At 47.2% G+C, this 14,766-nt stretch overlaps 2 protein-coding genes across 2 annotated transcripts in view; one reads left to right on the top strand and one right to left on the bottom strand.

Moving 5' to 3' along the window:
* The window catches only part of rps15a (ribosomal protein S15a), a 619,775-nt gene that overhangs the window by 457,446 nt on the left and 147,563 nt on the right, over positions 1-14,766 (top strand). The window lies entirely within an intron of this gene.
* The window catches only part of nomo (nodal modulator), a 62,859-nt gene continuing 57,615 nt past the window's right edge, over positions 9,523-14,766 (bottom strand). Inside the window, exons 30-31 of the mRNA XM_083765675.1 lie at positions 13,747-13,839; positions 9,523-12,540 (exon numbers count right to left, since the gene is read on the bottom strand). Coding sequence (XP_083621801.1) covers positions 12,385-12,540; positions 13,747-13,839 — 249 coding nt within the window. The 3' untranslated portion in view covers positions 9,523-12,384. The remainder of the gene's footprint in view (positions 12,541-13,746; positions 13,840-14,766) is intronic.

Raw genomic sequence — 14,766 nt, 5'->3', positions numbered from 1 at the left:
GCGGAAACCATGCAAGGCACCAACCAGTACATCAGGAGCAATCAGGGGTTCAGAGTCTTGCTCAAGGACACTTCCACACTAACTCTGGGGGAGCCCACAGGGATCGAAATTACCATCAAGCCCACTCTACCGCTGACCACCGCCGTTCTGAAGTCTTATAGCTACCATAGTGAGGTTCACCTCTCCTGTCCCTCCATAGTGAGGTTCACCTCTCCTGTCCCTCCATAGTGAGGTTCACCCTGCCTGTCCCTCCATAGTGAGGTTCACCCTGCCTGTCCCTCCATAGTGAGGTTCACCCTGCCTGTCCCTCCATAGTGAGGTTCACCCTGCCTGTCCCTCCATAGTGAGGTTCACCCTGCCTGTCCCTCCATAGTGAGGTTCACCCTGCCTGTCCCTCCATAGTGAGGTTCACCCTGCCTGTCCCTCCATAGTGAGGTTCACCCTGCCTGTCCCTCCATAGTGAGGTTCACCCTGCCTGTCCCTCCATAGTGAGGTTCACCCTGCCTGTCCCTCCATAGTGAGGTTCACCCTGCCTGTCCCTCCATAGTGAGGTTCACCCTGCCTGTCCCTCCATAGTGAGGTTCACCCTGCCTGTCCCTCCATAGTGAGGTTCACCTCGCCTGTCCCTCCTCAAACTTCCTGACTTCGCCCAAGGACTTCTCCAACTTCAACATATTTCTCTCCGCACGCACACGCACACGCACACACACACACACGCACACACACACACACACACACACACACACACATACACACACACACACACACACACACACAAACACTTTGTCTTCCTCCGCCCTCTCAGTCTCTCTCCTCGTCTTTTGTCAGGCTCTGTTGACCATACAGATAACAGCATGTACTGTAGGACACACACACACACACACACACACACACACACACACACACACACACACACACACACACACACACACACACACACACACACACACACACACACACACACACACACACACACACACACACACACACACACACACACACAGGCAGTGTGTTGGAACCCAGGACACAAGATGAGGATGAGAAAGAGGACAGATAAATAAAATAAATAAGAGAGTGTGACGGCTAGAGAGAGGGGGGGGGGGGGGGGGGGGAGACACCCTAGACAATTCTTCCTTAAGTAAAAGTATTAATACCGCAATGTAGAACTATAGTACTATACTGTAACGTCTGGTATTCAAAAACTAGTTATTGGTAAAAAAAAAAAAAGTACAAAAGCCAAAAGTATCCATTATGTGCAGAATGTCCCCAAGATTTAAAATCTATAAGAATTCCTTTGAAAGTAGCTGATCTACTATCTCATAATGCGCAGTGTGAGCTATGAGCTTGTAAGATCGGCTATTTTCAAATAATGGTTAATGTACTGCATGTTTTCTAATAATAAACAACATCTCCAAAGTAACTATAAAGTTTTCAAATTATTGCAGTGGAGTAAAAGTACAATATTTGTCGCTTGGTTGGTTGGTTGAAATGCATATGGAGTAGAAGTCAAATTCACTCCCCCTGGCCAGGGGAAAGGAACTGGTCTCTATACTGCCTCCCCCTGGCCAGCCGGGGCGCCTGATGGAGGGGAAAGAAACTGGTCTCTATACTGCCTCCCCCTGGCCAGCCGGGGCGCCTGATGGAGGGGAAAGGAACTGGTCTCTATACTGCCTCCCCCTGGCCAGCCGGGGCGCCTGATGGAGGGGAAAGGAACTGGTCTCTATACTGCCTCCCCCTGGCCAGCCGGGGCGCCTGATGGAGGGGAAAGGAACTGGTCTCTATACCGCCTCCCCCTGGCCAGCCCGGGCGCCTGATGGAGGGGAAAGGAACTGGTCGGAATAACGTGTTCCTTCCACGCGCTACGTCCAACCAGGGAAACTCCCCCTGTCAGGTGCAGGAGCAACTTGGACACTCAGGCATAAAGGAAGCATGAGTTCAAGTTCGTTGCTCTCCCCTTGTTCCCCATATATGGGGACTAGGTTGGTCTCCCCTTGTCCCCCATATATGGGGACAAGGTTGGTCTCCCCTTGTCCCCCATATATGGGGACTAGGTTGGTCTCCCCTTGTCCCCCATATATGGGGACTAGGTTGGTGGAGGGTGTGTAGAGCCCAGGATCACATTAGATGATTGACTCAGGGGTGAAAAATGGGTTACAAAATCGTGGGATTAAAAAATATACAGTATAGGCCTACTTAAGTAAATGTATTTAGTTACTTCGCTCCACTGCAGAGAGAGAGAGCCAGAGACAGAGAGCCTGGCCGAGCCCGGAGGCTCACTTCAATCCGACACACTCTCAGAGCGTCAGGGCCTTTTTTCATTATCGTCATTATATGTCTGATTTTATCACAGTGTTCGCCAGTGTTGTTTTCGTCGACTAAAACTAAGACGAAAAATGTTCGTCGACTACCTTTTCCACTGAAGATAACTAAATGGAAACTAAATTAAAACTATGCTATGGTGACTAAAACTAAGACTAAATATACTGACAATTTCGTCAACAAATAAAAACTAGACTAAAATGTTAGGAAGGGACTAGTGGACAAGAGATCCAGTATAAGTCATTTTACACTTGGTTGCATGCTGAAAATAGCTGATCTACAAGCTCACAACGCTACATTTTAGTCGACTAAATCACCTGTAGATTTAGTCGACTAAAATCTTATGACATTTAGTCGACTAAAACTAGACGAACACTAATACATTCCAGGTGACTAAAATGTGACTAAGACTAAGTGAAAACTATTCAGGAGACTATGACTAAAACTAAAATAGAAATTAGCTGCCAAAAACAACACTGGTGTTCGCTGACCAGAACCTCTCCAGTCCGACGGTACAGCCCGTAGAGGCCTGGGGGAAGAATGGGAAGCCGACCTGAGCTCTCTCTGCATACATTAGTCCGACATCCGTGGCCCGAACGGGAACCCCTTTTGGTGTTTTAAGCATTATATTATACTTTAGCTATTGAAACATATAGCAGATCTACAAGCTCATATAGCGCGGCCATGCTACGAGTCCTCGCCGCACGTCCCACACGTCCCTCGATGCACGTCCCACTGGGAGGAGACCCCGGGGCAGACCAAGGACCACGTCCCACTGGGAGGAGACCCCGGGGCAGACCAAGGATCACGTCCCACTGGGAGGAGACCCCGGGGCAGACCAAGGACCACGTCCCACTGGGAGGAGACCCCGGGGCAGACCAAGGATCACGTCCCACTGGGAGGAGACCCCGGGGCAGACCAAGGATCACGTCCCACTGGAAGGAGACCCCGGGGCAGACCAAGGATCACGTCCCACTGGGAGGAGACCCCGGGGCAGACCAAGGATCACGTCCCACTGGGAGGAGACCCCGGGGCAGACCAAGGATCACGTCCCACTGGGAGGAGACCCCGGGGCAGACCAAGGATCACGTCCCACTGGGAGGAGACCCCGGGGCAGACCAAGGATCACGTCCCACTGGGAGGAGACCCCGGGGCAGACCAAGGACCACGTCCCACTGGGAGGAGACCCCGGGGGGCAGACCAAGGACCACGTCCCACTGGGAGGAGACCCCGGGGCAGACCAAGGATCACGTCCCACTGGGAGGAGACCCCGGGGCAGACCAAGGATCACGTCCCACTGGGAGGAGACCCCGGGGCAGACCAAGGATCTCGTCCCACTGGGAGGAGACCCCAAGGCGCAGTTGGAGGAAACATCGACTCACTGGCCTTGGGACGTCTCGGGATCCCCCAGGAGGAAGTCACTAATGTTGCTCTGGAGAGGGAAGTCTGGAGCACTCTGGTGGAGCTGTTGCCCCCCGCGACCCGAATACGGATAAGCGGTTGAAGATGGATGGAAGGTTTGGTTAGGTAGGACCAAAGATATGCACCCCTCTGGCTGGGCCTTTGGGCCCGGTGTCTAATAGCAGGACCCTCTGGCTGGGCCTTTGGGCCCGGTGTCTAATAGCAGGACCAAAGATAAGCACCCCTCTGGCTGGGCCTTTGGGCCCGGTGTCTAATAGCAGGACCAGAGATATGCACCCCTCTGGCTGGGCCTTTGGGCCCGGTGTCTAATAGCAGGACCAGAGATAAGCACCCCTCTGGCTGGGCCTTTGGGCCCGGTGTCTAATAGCAGGACCAAAGATATGCACCCCTCTGGCTGGGCCTTTGGGCCCGGTGTCTAATAGCAGGACCAAAGATATGCACCCCTCTGGCTGGGCCTTTGGGCCCGGTGTCTAATAGCAGGACCAAAGATATGCACCCCTCTGGCTGGGCCTTTGGGCCCGGTGTCTAATAGCAGGACCAAAGATATGCACCCCTCTGGCTGGGCCTTTGGGCCCGGTGTCTAATAGCAGGACCAAAGATATGCACCCCTCTGGCTGGGCCTTTGGGCCTGGTGTCTAATAGCAGGACCCTCTGGCTGGGCCTTTGGGCCTGGTAGAATAGCAGGACCATAAAGATCTATGTGGCATATGGAGTGGATGGAGACAGCCTCATCTAGTTGACCCATGGGCGGCATGCAGGGAGGGAGGGATGGATGGATGGTATCTGGAGAAAAGCTGCTGGTAATGGATGTGACAATCAGAGTTACTCAGGGTTGGTGTTTGATCGCTGTGTTTGATCGCTATTTAAAGCTGTGTGTGTGCGTGCGTGCATGTGTGCGTGGACACCATTCCTAGGTGACACACCTGGCTGGCACGGCTGAGACATGGTCATACAACAAAGCAGAAATAGATCTGCAACCTTACAATGCATCATTTCGGACACAGTGTAGGCTTGTAGATCAGCTATTTCCGCTATTCCTTTAAAAGTATACAATGTATTATAAGAAATACCAGTACAATTTACAATTACAATTTACAATTTAGGCATTTAGCAGACGCTCTTAATCCAGAGCGACTTACATTTAAGCAAGAACAAAAGCATGGGAATACATCACATAAAAGCATTTATCATGAAACATGCGTAAGCTAAGAAAGTAACAGTGGAATATCTATATAATGAAACTATACATACATATAATGAAACTATACATACACTATACATATAATACTATATATACATATAAACTATACATATTTACTACTATGCTATACATATGTACTATGGCGTGCTATGACTAAATACAATACAATTATAGTGCTGTCTACATAACATGCTATAAGTCTGTATCAAATGCTATCTAAGGCAACATAAATGCTATCTAAGGGGGTAGGGTAAGTGCTATGGGCCATGATGGAGTCTGAAAAGGTGGGTTTTCAGGCTACGGCGGAAGATTGGGAGTGATGCTGCAGTTCTGACTGCAATGGGAAGTGCATTCCACAGTTTTGGAGCCAGAAGGGAGAAGAGTTTGGGACGTGTGGAGCATTGTCCCGGCGTTTTTAGTGAATTAGTGTTTTTTAGTGAATTTATTATATTAGTATATTTCAGTTATTTGTCATATCTGCCCTGTGCACTTATTTGTTTTTTTACGAAGTCTAAAAAAACAAAACAGAAAATGTTATTTCGGTTCATTTCCAAAAACACAATTATTTGTCCATCCGTCCATCCATCCATCTTCAACCGCTTATCCGTAGTCGGGTCGCAGGGGCAACAGCTCCACCAGAGAGCTCCCGAGAAACATTTATTTATGTCAATTATTATAGTGACAGTTAATCATCATCTTGAAGCATAATCGTGACATACTTTTGGTATTGATATTGAGTGGCACTTAGACCCTGACTCCATGACACACACACACACCGCCTGCATTGTCATCATCCTCAATGAATATTTAATGTCTCTCGCCCTCTCTCTCTCCCTCTCGTATGAATCTGATCTCAGGTCAGAACGGGTTAATGCGCTATACAGACGGTGCCCTCGCCCCTTCACAACCATGACTGCTGTCCCAGCCGATGCATTGTGACTAGCTGGGGTGACTCAGCCTGCCCGGGCAGCTGGCGATGGGGGGGTGGGGGGGGGCGACGAGGGGGAGGAGGGTGGGGGGTGATGGGGCAGCTGGCACTGTTGTGCCAGGTTGGTTGTGTAAGAGAAACGAGCAATAAATTAATTGTTTATGAAAACAAGCCCAAAAGAAGCGACTGGGCTACTGGGAGGAAAAGGCCCAATATCAGATGCAACTGGCTATTGAAAAATAGCAGATCTACAAGCTCGTAACTACGAGCTTGTAGATCTGCTATTTTTCAATGGCTAAAGCATAACATAGTGCTGCTAACACCAAAAGGCGTCCCCGCCCCGAAACAGTTTGAGACCCACCTGTATACACCTTGGCTTTTAATTCCGTGTTGAGAGTTCTGTGTTTTTCTGTGTCCTTTTTCTACCGTGTGGTTTTGCTTGATGCGTTTTATGTTTTAGCCTTTTAGTGTATTTAGCTTTAAACTTTCTGTACGGCACTTTGTAAAACCCTGAGTTGTGAAATGTGCTCTGTAAATTAAGTCTACTGTAGCTCACATAATAAGCTATACTATAGATCTGATATTTTCCAGGAAAAAGACATATCTCTAAGAAAGTATCGACACAGATTGGAATATCTTTCGAAACATTTTAACCCATTCTGAACGGGAACCCATTTTGGTGTTGGCATTATATTATGCTTTAGCTATTGAAAAATAGCAGATCTACAAGCTCATAGCGCGCCACCGAGTGGCGCGCTACGAGCTTGTAGGTCTGGTATTTTTGAAAAATCGAAGAACGACTGACATTTTTTTAGAACCTGATCTCAGGTCAGAATGGGTTAATCAGACCAGTGTGTGTCCAGTGGAAACCTCGTATGAATCTGATCTCTTGTAGATCTGCTGGTCAGCACACTCTATAGTAGGGGAGGATTATCACGACAAAACAAAAAAAATAAGTGATGTTTGAATTAAGTGAAATCACTGAATATACCTTTAAGCTAAAAAGAATACTTTTCTCCACCGCTGTTGGTTGCTAAACAGCACCGTGGTGCTGGAATAACGAGGCGATGTGATCCCACGGCGCGCTGACAGTCACAGGCGTACAGTAGGCTACGTGTTGCAGTTATCCCATTCTGAACGGGAACCCCTTTTGGTGTTATAGCATCATGTTATGCTTTAGCTATTGAAAAATAGCAAATCTACAAGCTCATATACGAGCTTGTCGGTCTGCTATTTTTTGAAAAATCGAAGAGCGACTGAAATAGAAGACATTTTTAGAATCTGATCTCAGGTCAGAATGGAAAACTGTCAGGATGTAGAAGACCTTTTTAGAATCTGATCTCAGGTCAGAATGGGTTATAGTTCTATTGCTACCCAGGTGGTGCTTTTCTCTCTGCCTCACACAGACGAGACAGTAGGAGCTATGCAGCGAGCCAAGCTGGACTCATGCTGTCTAATTGGCAGTGTTTCTGTTCCAGGGAGAGAACAGAAGAGAACAGACGCCGTGTACCGTGGGCTCAGCTCAACGCAGCTTATAGTACAACCATCAAGTGATCTAAAAGGCCGGCGCAGTCCGCTGTGCGATGGACTCTGAAAACACTGGCTATTATTTTCACAGGGAGCGACAGAGTCGTCCGCTGAGAGGGGTGTGTGTGTGTGTGTGTATGTGTGTATGTGTGTGTGTGTGTGTGTGTGTGTAGTGCGTGTGTGTTGACAGGAGTACAGTAGGGATGTTTTATTATCCCATTTTGGACTGAGGTCGATTACAAAAAAGGCTTCTGAAGGACCTCCTAGAAATGTCAGTATTTGGCCCGCCGATCGACTCCCATCCGAAAATATGTTCCAGAGACCCCCCCCCCCCCCCAGAAGCAAAGATTTTAGTTAAAAATATTCGCTCTGAAAGAAAGATTTGCTCCACATTTTCACATAAAAAAAAATATATATATATATATAGCAGATCTACAAGCTCGTATGAGCTATGATGACCTTGTAGATCTGCTATTTTTCAACAAGCTAAAGTATATAAGTATAACACAATGCTTGAAACACTTCCCGTTTTGAATGTGTTATTCTGTGGGGGCAAAAGAGAGAGAGAGAGAGAGAGAGAGAGAGAGAGAGAGAGAGAGAGAGAGAGAGAGAGAGGAGAGAGAGAGAGAGAGAGAGAGAGAGAGAGAGAGAGAGAGAGAGAGAGAGAGAGAGAGAGAGAGAGAGAGAAGGATAAGGATGGACATAAAAAAGGAACTCTCAGGTTTATCTCTGATCTCAACGGGTAGCATCAAGCAGAGACAGACCAGAGGGCTGTGAGAGAGCCCACGATACACTGAATAAAGGACAGACCAGAGGGCTGTGAGAGAGCCCACGATACACTGAATAAAGGACAGACCAGAGGGCTGTGAGAGTGCCCACGATACACTGAATAAAGGACAGACCAGAGGGCTGTGAGAGTGCCCACCATACACTGAATAAAGGACAGACCAGAGGGCTGTGAGAGTGCCCACCATACACTGAATAAAGGACAGACCAGAGGGCTGTGAGAGTGCCCACCATACACTGAATAAAGGACAGACCAGAGGGCTGTGAGAGTGCCCACGATACACTGAATAAAGGACAGACCAGAGGGCTGTGAGAGTGCCCACAATACACTGAATAAAGGACAGACCAGAGGGCTGTGAGAGTGCCCACGATACACTGAATAAAGGGACAGACCAGAGGGCTGTGAGAGTGCCCACCATACACTGAATAAAGGCGAGGGTGCATTCTGCCATGAAAAACATTGGAATAGAAAGAACATCAACACTTTGAGCCACAAACAGTGGCGTGCACACAGACATTTAGCCGGGGCAGGTGCTCAAGTGATTCAATAGCATTGGCCATAATTCCATAGCATTGGCCTTAAATTCCATAGCATTGGCCCTAATTCCATAGCATTGGCCTTAAATTCCATAGCATTGGCCCTAATTCCATAGCATTGGCCCTAATTCCATAGCATCGCCTTAAATTCCATAGCAACTTAAACCCATTCTGGGCGGGAACCCCTTTTGGTGTTTTAAGGATTATGTTATACTTCAGCTATTGAAAAAGATCTACAAGCTCGTAGCGCTATGAGCTTGTAGATCTGCAATTATTATTATTATTTTTTTTTACAATTGTGGAAATGTGGCGCAAATCTTCATATATTAAATTCTTTCAGAGTGAACGTTTTTAACTAAAATCTTTGCTTCTGGGGGGGGGGGGGGGGGGTCCCTGGAACAACATATTTTCAGATGGGGGTCGACGGCCAATTACATATATTTTTGGGGGTCCTTGACATGAAAATGTTTGAGAACAACTGACATAGAAACATAGGGTTTTTCAGACAAACTGTTTAGAAACATTTTTTTTAATCAGCCTCAGATCTAAGATAGTATTATATATATATATATATATATATATATATATATATAAAATGATTGCCATCTTCACAACTCAACAGATAAAGACATCTGACAGAGATGTCAGTCATGCCTGACACAGTACTGCCCCCTACAGTCTAAAACACAGAAGAGCAAGTGGACAAAAAAAACTTTTCAGTCAAGATTTTATTCATCGTTTGTCAAAAAGTTAAACAGATTCTGAGCAATGACAATCACACCCACCCACCCACGCACTCCAAGCAATGAGCTCCTCTTGAGCGTGGCCTAAACTGGACAAATCCACTCGGTAAATAGGCGGGTGGCCTTTTTCAATCGTTCAACGAAAGTCAGCCACAACCGAGAGCAGACGAATTAGACGTAGTAGAAAATAACCCGGGGTTTCCACAGTGCATTTCACTGCCCTGTGATGACGCCACAGACAGTGAGCTTTCCCCTCGTCTTTTTCCCCACATAATATAGCTCAAGGTTAAGCCAAACATCCAACAATCTTCTTTTTCACAGTATTATACGTTAAATCCCATTTGGAAATATCAAAGCTTGCAGAATCTGACTGAACATCATTCTCACACACACACAGGCAGTCACACACACACACACACACACACACACACACACACACACACAGTCACACACACACAGTCACACACAGAGTCACACGCACGTCATTCACAACTAATTTAACACACGTTAATAAATTAAACTATGAAAGTTAAGTTACCCCCAAAACAGTGAAATTCTGAGTGTTCATTTAACTGTGAGTGTAAAAAAAAAAAAAGGACCTGCAATGGTATAAAAATGTACCCATAGTTAAAGCGACACTCAGCTTTTCACAGTTTGTTTTGTTTTACAACCCCTCTATAGTAAAAAGTTATTTCTCTATTTAAAGCGCCGTCGTTTCTAAACCACCCCAGCCTCCTCTGAGTCTTTATCTGTCTGGGTGAACAGAAGTACGTTTGTTTTCATGTGTGTGACATATTGAGCGCCGTAAGTCCTGACGTCACTCGCTCGTCCCCTCGATCCCCCCCCCCACCCCCCCCCCTGGTTCACGGAAGTAATGTCTCTATGGAGAATAACGTGGGCTCATCTTAAGATCGTTTCATATGAGCGTTGTGGTCCAAAAATAAACAAGCTGTCTCTGCGTTATTGTCGTTTACGACAGTCAGTCACTCATATTTTATACAGTCTGTTTCTAGCGAAAATGTAACTAATTCAGTAGCAGTAACATTAGCGTTTTCTCTCAGTCAGTTGATTCTTAACCCATTCTGAACGGGAACCCATTTTGGTGTTAGCATCCTGTTATGCTTTAGCTATTGAAAAATAGCAGATCTACAAGCTCATAGCGAGACCTGCTATTTTTTTTGAAAAATCGTGACAATGTGGCGCAAGTCTTTGAATATAATTATATTCTTTCAGATCGAACGTTTTTAAGTCAAGTTTTTGCTTCGGGGGGGTCCCTGGAACGACATATTTTCAGGGGGGGGGGGTCGGCGGCCAATTTCATTATAATGTTTGGGGGTCCTTCGACATGAAATTGTGTGAGGACCACCGATATAGAAACATAGGGTTTTTCCAGAGTAGTAATAATAATGGCAGGGCCTCATTTTGGTATGAAGCAAAAAAAAAAAAAAAAGTGGATAAAAAAGGAAACTCTATGAACACAAAGATGTTTAAAACAAAAATGACATTTAACGAGGCATTCAAGAGCATTGAATGAATGAATGCCCAAACAGTGGTTCTCGGTTTAGCTTAAATGACGTACAAAATGTAGAAAAGAAAAACGTCTCACATTCTACACAAAAAGGTTTCTAACAGGAAGAATGAAGACGAAAACGACAGTATATCTGTCTGCTGGATGATGTGATTGGCTCATCAAAGTGGTGTGTTCTTTTGGGGGGGCTTCGAGGTGGGTCGGCTCAGTTTTCTAATCACACCTCAGTTTAGAGACATGTTGATGCTTATCTGGGGCAGTGGTTCTCTACCGGTGGTCCTTGAGGGGAGGGGGGGGGGGGGGGTCCAGGTGGTCTCCCATGCAGCTAAATGGAGATGGTAACCAAATGGACCCTTTATTAGATCTTAAACTCTCGAGAACGTGTAAATCCATTGTTACGCTCTCGAGAGTTTTAAATTACCATTAAACATTCTACTTCATTTAAGTCTACACAAATCAGAGAATGTTTTTTTGATCAACGATTGCCTGTTATCTATCCTAATGGTACCAACATCAATACAGCCTGTTATCTCTCCTAATGGTACCAACATCAATACAGCCTGTTATCTCTCCTAATGGTACCAACATCAATACAGCCTGTTATCTCTCCTAATGGTACCAACATCAATACAGCCTGTTATCTCTCCTAATGGTACCAACATCAATACAGCCTGTTATCTCTCCTAATGGTACCAGCATCATGTTATCTCTCCTAATGGTACCAGCATCATGTTATCTCTCCTAATGGTACCAACATCAATACAGCATGTTATCTCTCCTAATGGTACCAACATCAATACAGCCTGTTATCTCTCCTAATGGTACCAGCATCAATACAGCATGGAATTGTGGACGACATCTTATTCAACGACAAAATATAACAAAAAATTCTTTAGTTTTGGGTCTCGAGAGGCAAACATCTGGTCAAATGGTGGTTCCGTGGCTCAAATGCTGAATAAAACAATGGATCTATGGATATGAAAAAACGTCTTATAATAAACCACTGCTCTACAGGGGGAAAAACTAGCTCCATGGCTGCAGCTTCAACTACTAGTGCACTTCTATCTATATCCCATTCTGAACGGGAACCCATTTTGGTGTTAGCATCATGTTATGCTTTAGCTATTGAAAAATAGCAGATCTACAAGCTCATTGTAGGTCTGCTATTTTTGAAAAATGGAAGAACCACTGACATAGAAACATAGCTTTTTCAGAAAACTGTCAGGATGTAGAAGAACATTTTTAGAATGGGATAGTTGTTGGTTGAAAAATGGGGTTGGGTTGGGTTGATCTGAAGTGTCCCAAACCAAACCGACGGGGCCTCGTTCATGTTGCGCCGCCTGGCCCTTCTGCCTCCCGACGGCCGGGCCAAACCAACGGGGGGGGTCCTCATTCATGTGCGTCGGGCCTTCTGCCTCCGGACGGCCTGGCGTTTGACCTCGTCCAGGAGGCTGCTCTCACCACCGCCACCGCCACCGCCTCCGCTCTGGGCCGCCATGTTTCTGACGCCCTGGAGACGGTTCAGCAGCTGCAGCACTAAGGGAAACACCTGGGGGAGGGGCCAAGGAGGGGGGGGGGGGGGGAGGGGCCAAGGAGGGGGGGGGGTGATATGGAAAAATATATAATATCGCCATAGCAGTGTTGTTTTTGGCAGCAAATTTCTATTTTAGTTTTAGTCATAGTCTCCTGAATAGTTTTCATTTAGTTTTAGTCACATTTTAGTCACCTGGAATGTTTTAGTGTTAGTCTAGTTTTAGTCGACTAAATGTCATGAGATTTTAGTCGACTAAATCTACAGTTGATTTAGTCGACTAAAATGTATTTTGGCGGGCATTGGATGCCGTTGTAAGGACTGTTTTTACACTTGCTGAAAATAGCCGATCTATAAGCTCACAACACGTCGCAGCGTGAGCTTGTAGATCGGCTATTTTCAGCATGCAACCAAGTGTAAAATGACTTATACTGGATCTCTTGTCCACTAGTCCCTTATTAACATTTTAGTCTAGTTTTTATTTGTTGACGAAATTGTCAGTATATTTAGTCTTAGTTTTAGTCACCATAGCTTAGTTTTCATTTAGTTTCCATTTAGTTTTCTTCAGTGGAAATAGGTAGTCGACGAACATTTTTCGTCTTAGTTTTAGTCGACGAAAACAACACTGCGCCATAGTTTGTGTCAAGCACCACGATACACAATATTCTGTCATATTTTTTTTAACACTTTGACTACAGAACCCGAGTTAACTCGCGTTAACAAGTTGACCTCCGTCCGAACGTCGCGCGTTTTTATCAAAACCACGCCGTAGAGCTCCGTAGATTTACAGTTATTCAGCTTTTTAGTCCGGCTGTATACGAGAAGTGAACGACACTACGGATGCGCGGAACCGGCCTGGGATCGCTGAAGAAGGCCAAGCAAAAATAAACAAATAATCAGCGATCCGGTTATTTTAATGTTGTTCTATGCCTTAGCTTTTCTTGTTTTCCTCCATTGCTCTGTAAAGCACTTTGTGCGACATTTCATGTCATGAAAGGTTCTACACAAATAAAATACGACTACTACTGGTATTATTAAACAGTGTAGTCTAGTACCTTCTCATGGTTGTATTTGGACCTAAATGGTGTAAATAGTACCTTCTCATGGTTGTATTTGGACCTAAATGGTGTAAATAGTACCTTCTCATGGTTGTATTTGTACCTAAATGGTGTAAATAGTACCTTCTCATGGTTGTATTTATACCCTAAATGGTGTAAATAGTACCTTCTCATGGTTGTAGGCAGCCAGCAGCAGCAGCAGGGTGAGAGGCAGAGCGATGTAGGAGCCCTGGGCCACGTCCTGGTCAGGCACTTTACGCTGAAACAAAGAGGAGAGGCAGGGTGAGAGGCAGCAGGGTGAGAGGCAGCAGGGTGAGAGGCAGCAGGGTGAGAGGCAGCAGGGTGAGAGGCAGCAGGGTGAGAGGCAGGGTGAGAGGCAGCAGGGTGAGAGGCAGCAGGGTGAGAGGCAGGGTGAGAGGCAGCAGGGTGAGAGGCAGGAGGGTGAGAGGCAGCAGGGTGAGAGGCAGCAGGGTGAGAGGCAGCAGGGTGAGAGCCAGGGTGAGAGGCAGGGTGAGAGGCAGCAGGGTGAGAGGCAGCAGGGTGAGAGGCAGCAGGGTGAGAGGCAGCAGGGTGAGAGGCAGCAGGGTGAGAGGCAGCAGGGTGAGAGGCAGCAGGGTGAGAGGCAGGAGGGTGAGAGGCAGGGTGAGAGGCAGGGTGAGAGGCAGGGTGAGAGGCAGCAGGGTGAGAGGCAGGGTGAGAGGCAGGGTGAGAGGCAGCAGGGTGAGAGGCAGCAGGGTGAGAGGCAGCAGGGTGAGAGGCAGCAGGGTGAGAGGCAGGGTGAGAGGCAGGGTGAGAGGCAGCAGGGTGAGAGGCAGCAGGGTGAGAGGCAGGGTGAGAGGCAGCAGGGTGAGAGGCAGCAGGGTGAGAGGCAGGGTGAGAGGCAGCAGGGTGAGAGGCAGCAGGGTGAGAGGCAGCAGGGTGAGAGGCAGGGTGAGAGGCAGCAGGGTGAGAGGCAGCAGGGTGAGAGGCAGCAGGGTGAGAGGCAGCAGGGTGAGAGGCAGGAGGGTGAGAGGCAGGGTGAGAGGCAGGGTGAGAGGCAGGGTGAGAGGCAGCAGGGTGAGAGGCAGGGTGAGAGGCAGGGTGAGAGGCAGCAGGGTGAGAGGCAGCAGGGTGAGAGGCAGCAGGGTGAGAGGCAGCAGGGTGAGAGGCAGGAGGGTGAGAGGCAGGGTGAGAGGCAGGGTGAGAG

The sequence above is a fragment of the Protomyctophum parallelum genome (genome assembly GCF_964188405.1).
Source record: "Protomyctophum parallelum genome assembly, chromosome: 5".
Taxonomy (NCBI): domain Eukaryota; kingdom Metazoa; phylum Chordata; class Actinopteri; order Myctophiformes; family Myctophidae; genus Protomyctophum; species Protomyctophum parallelum.
Note: the sequence above shows the minus strand (reverse complement) of the source record. Positions and strands in the feature narration are given on the sequence as shown.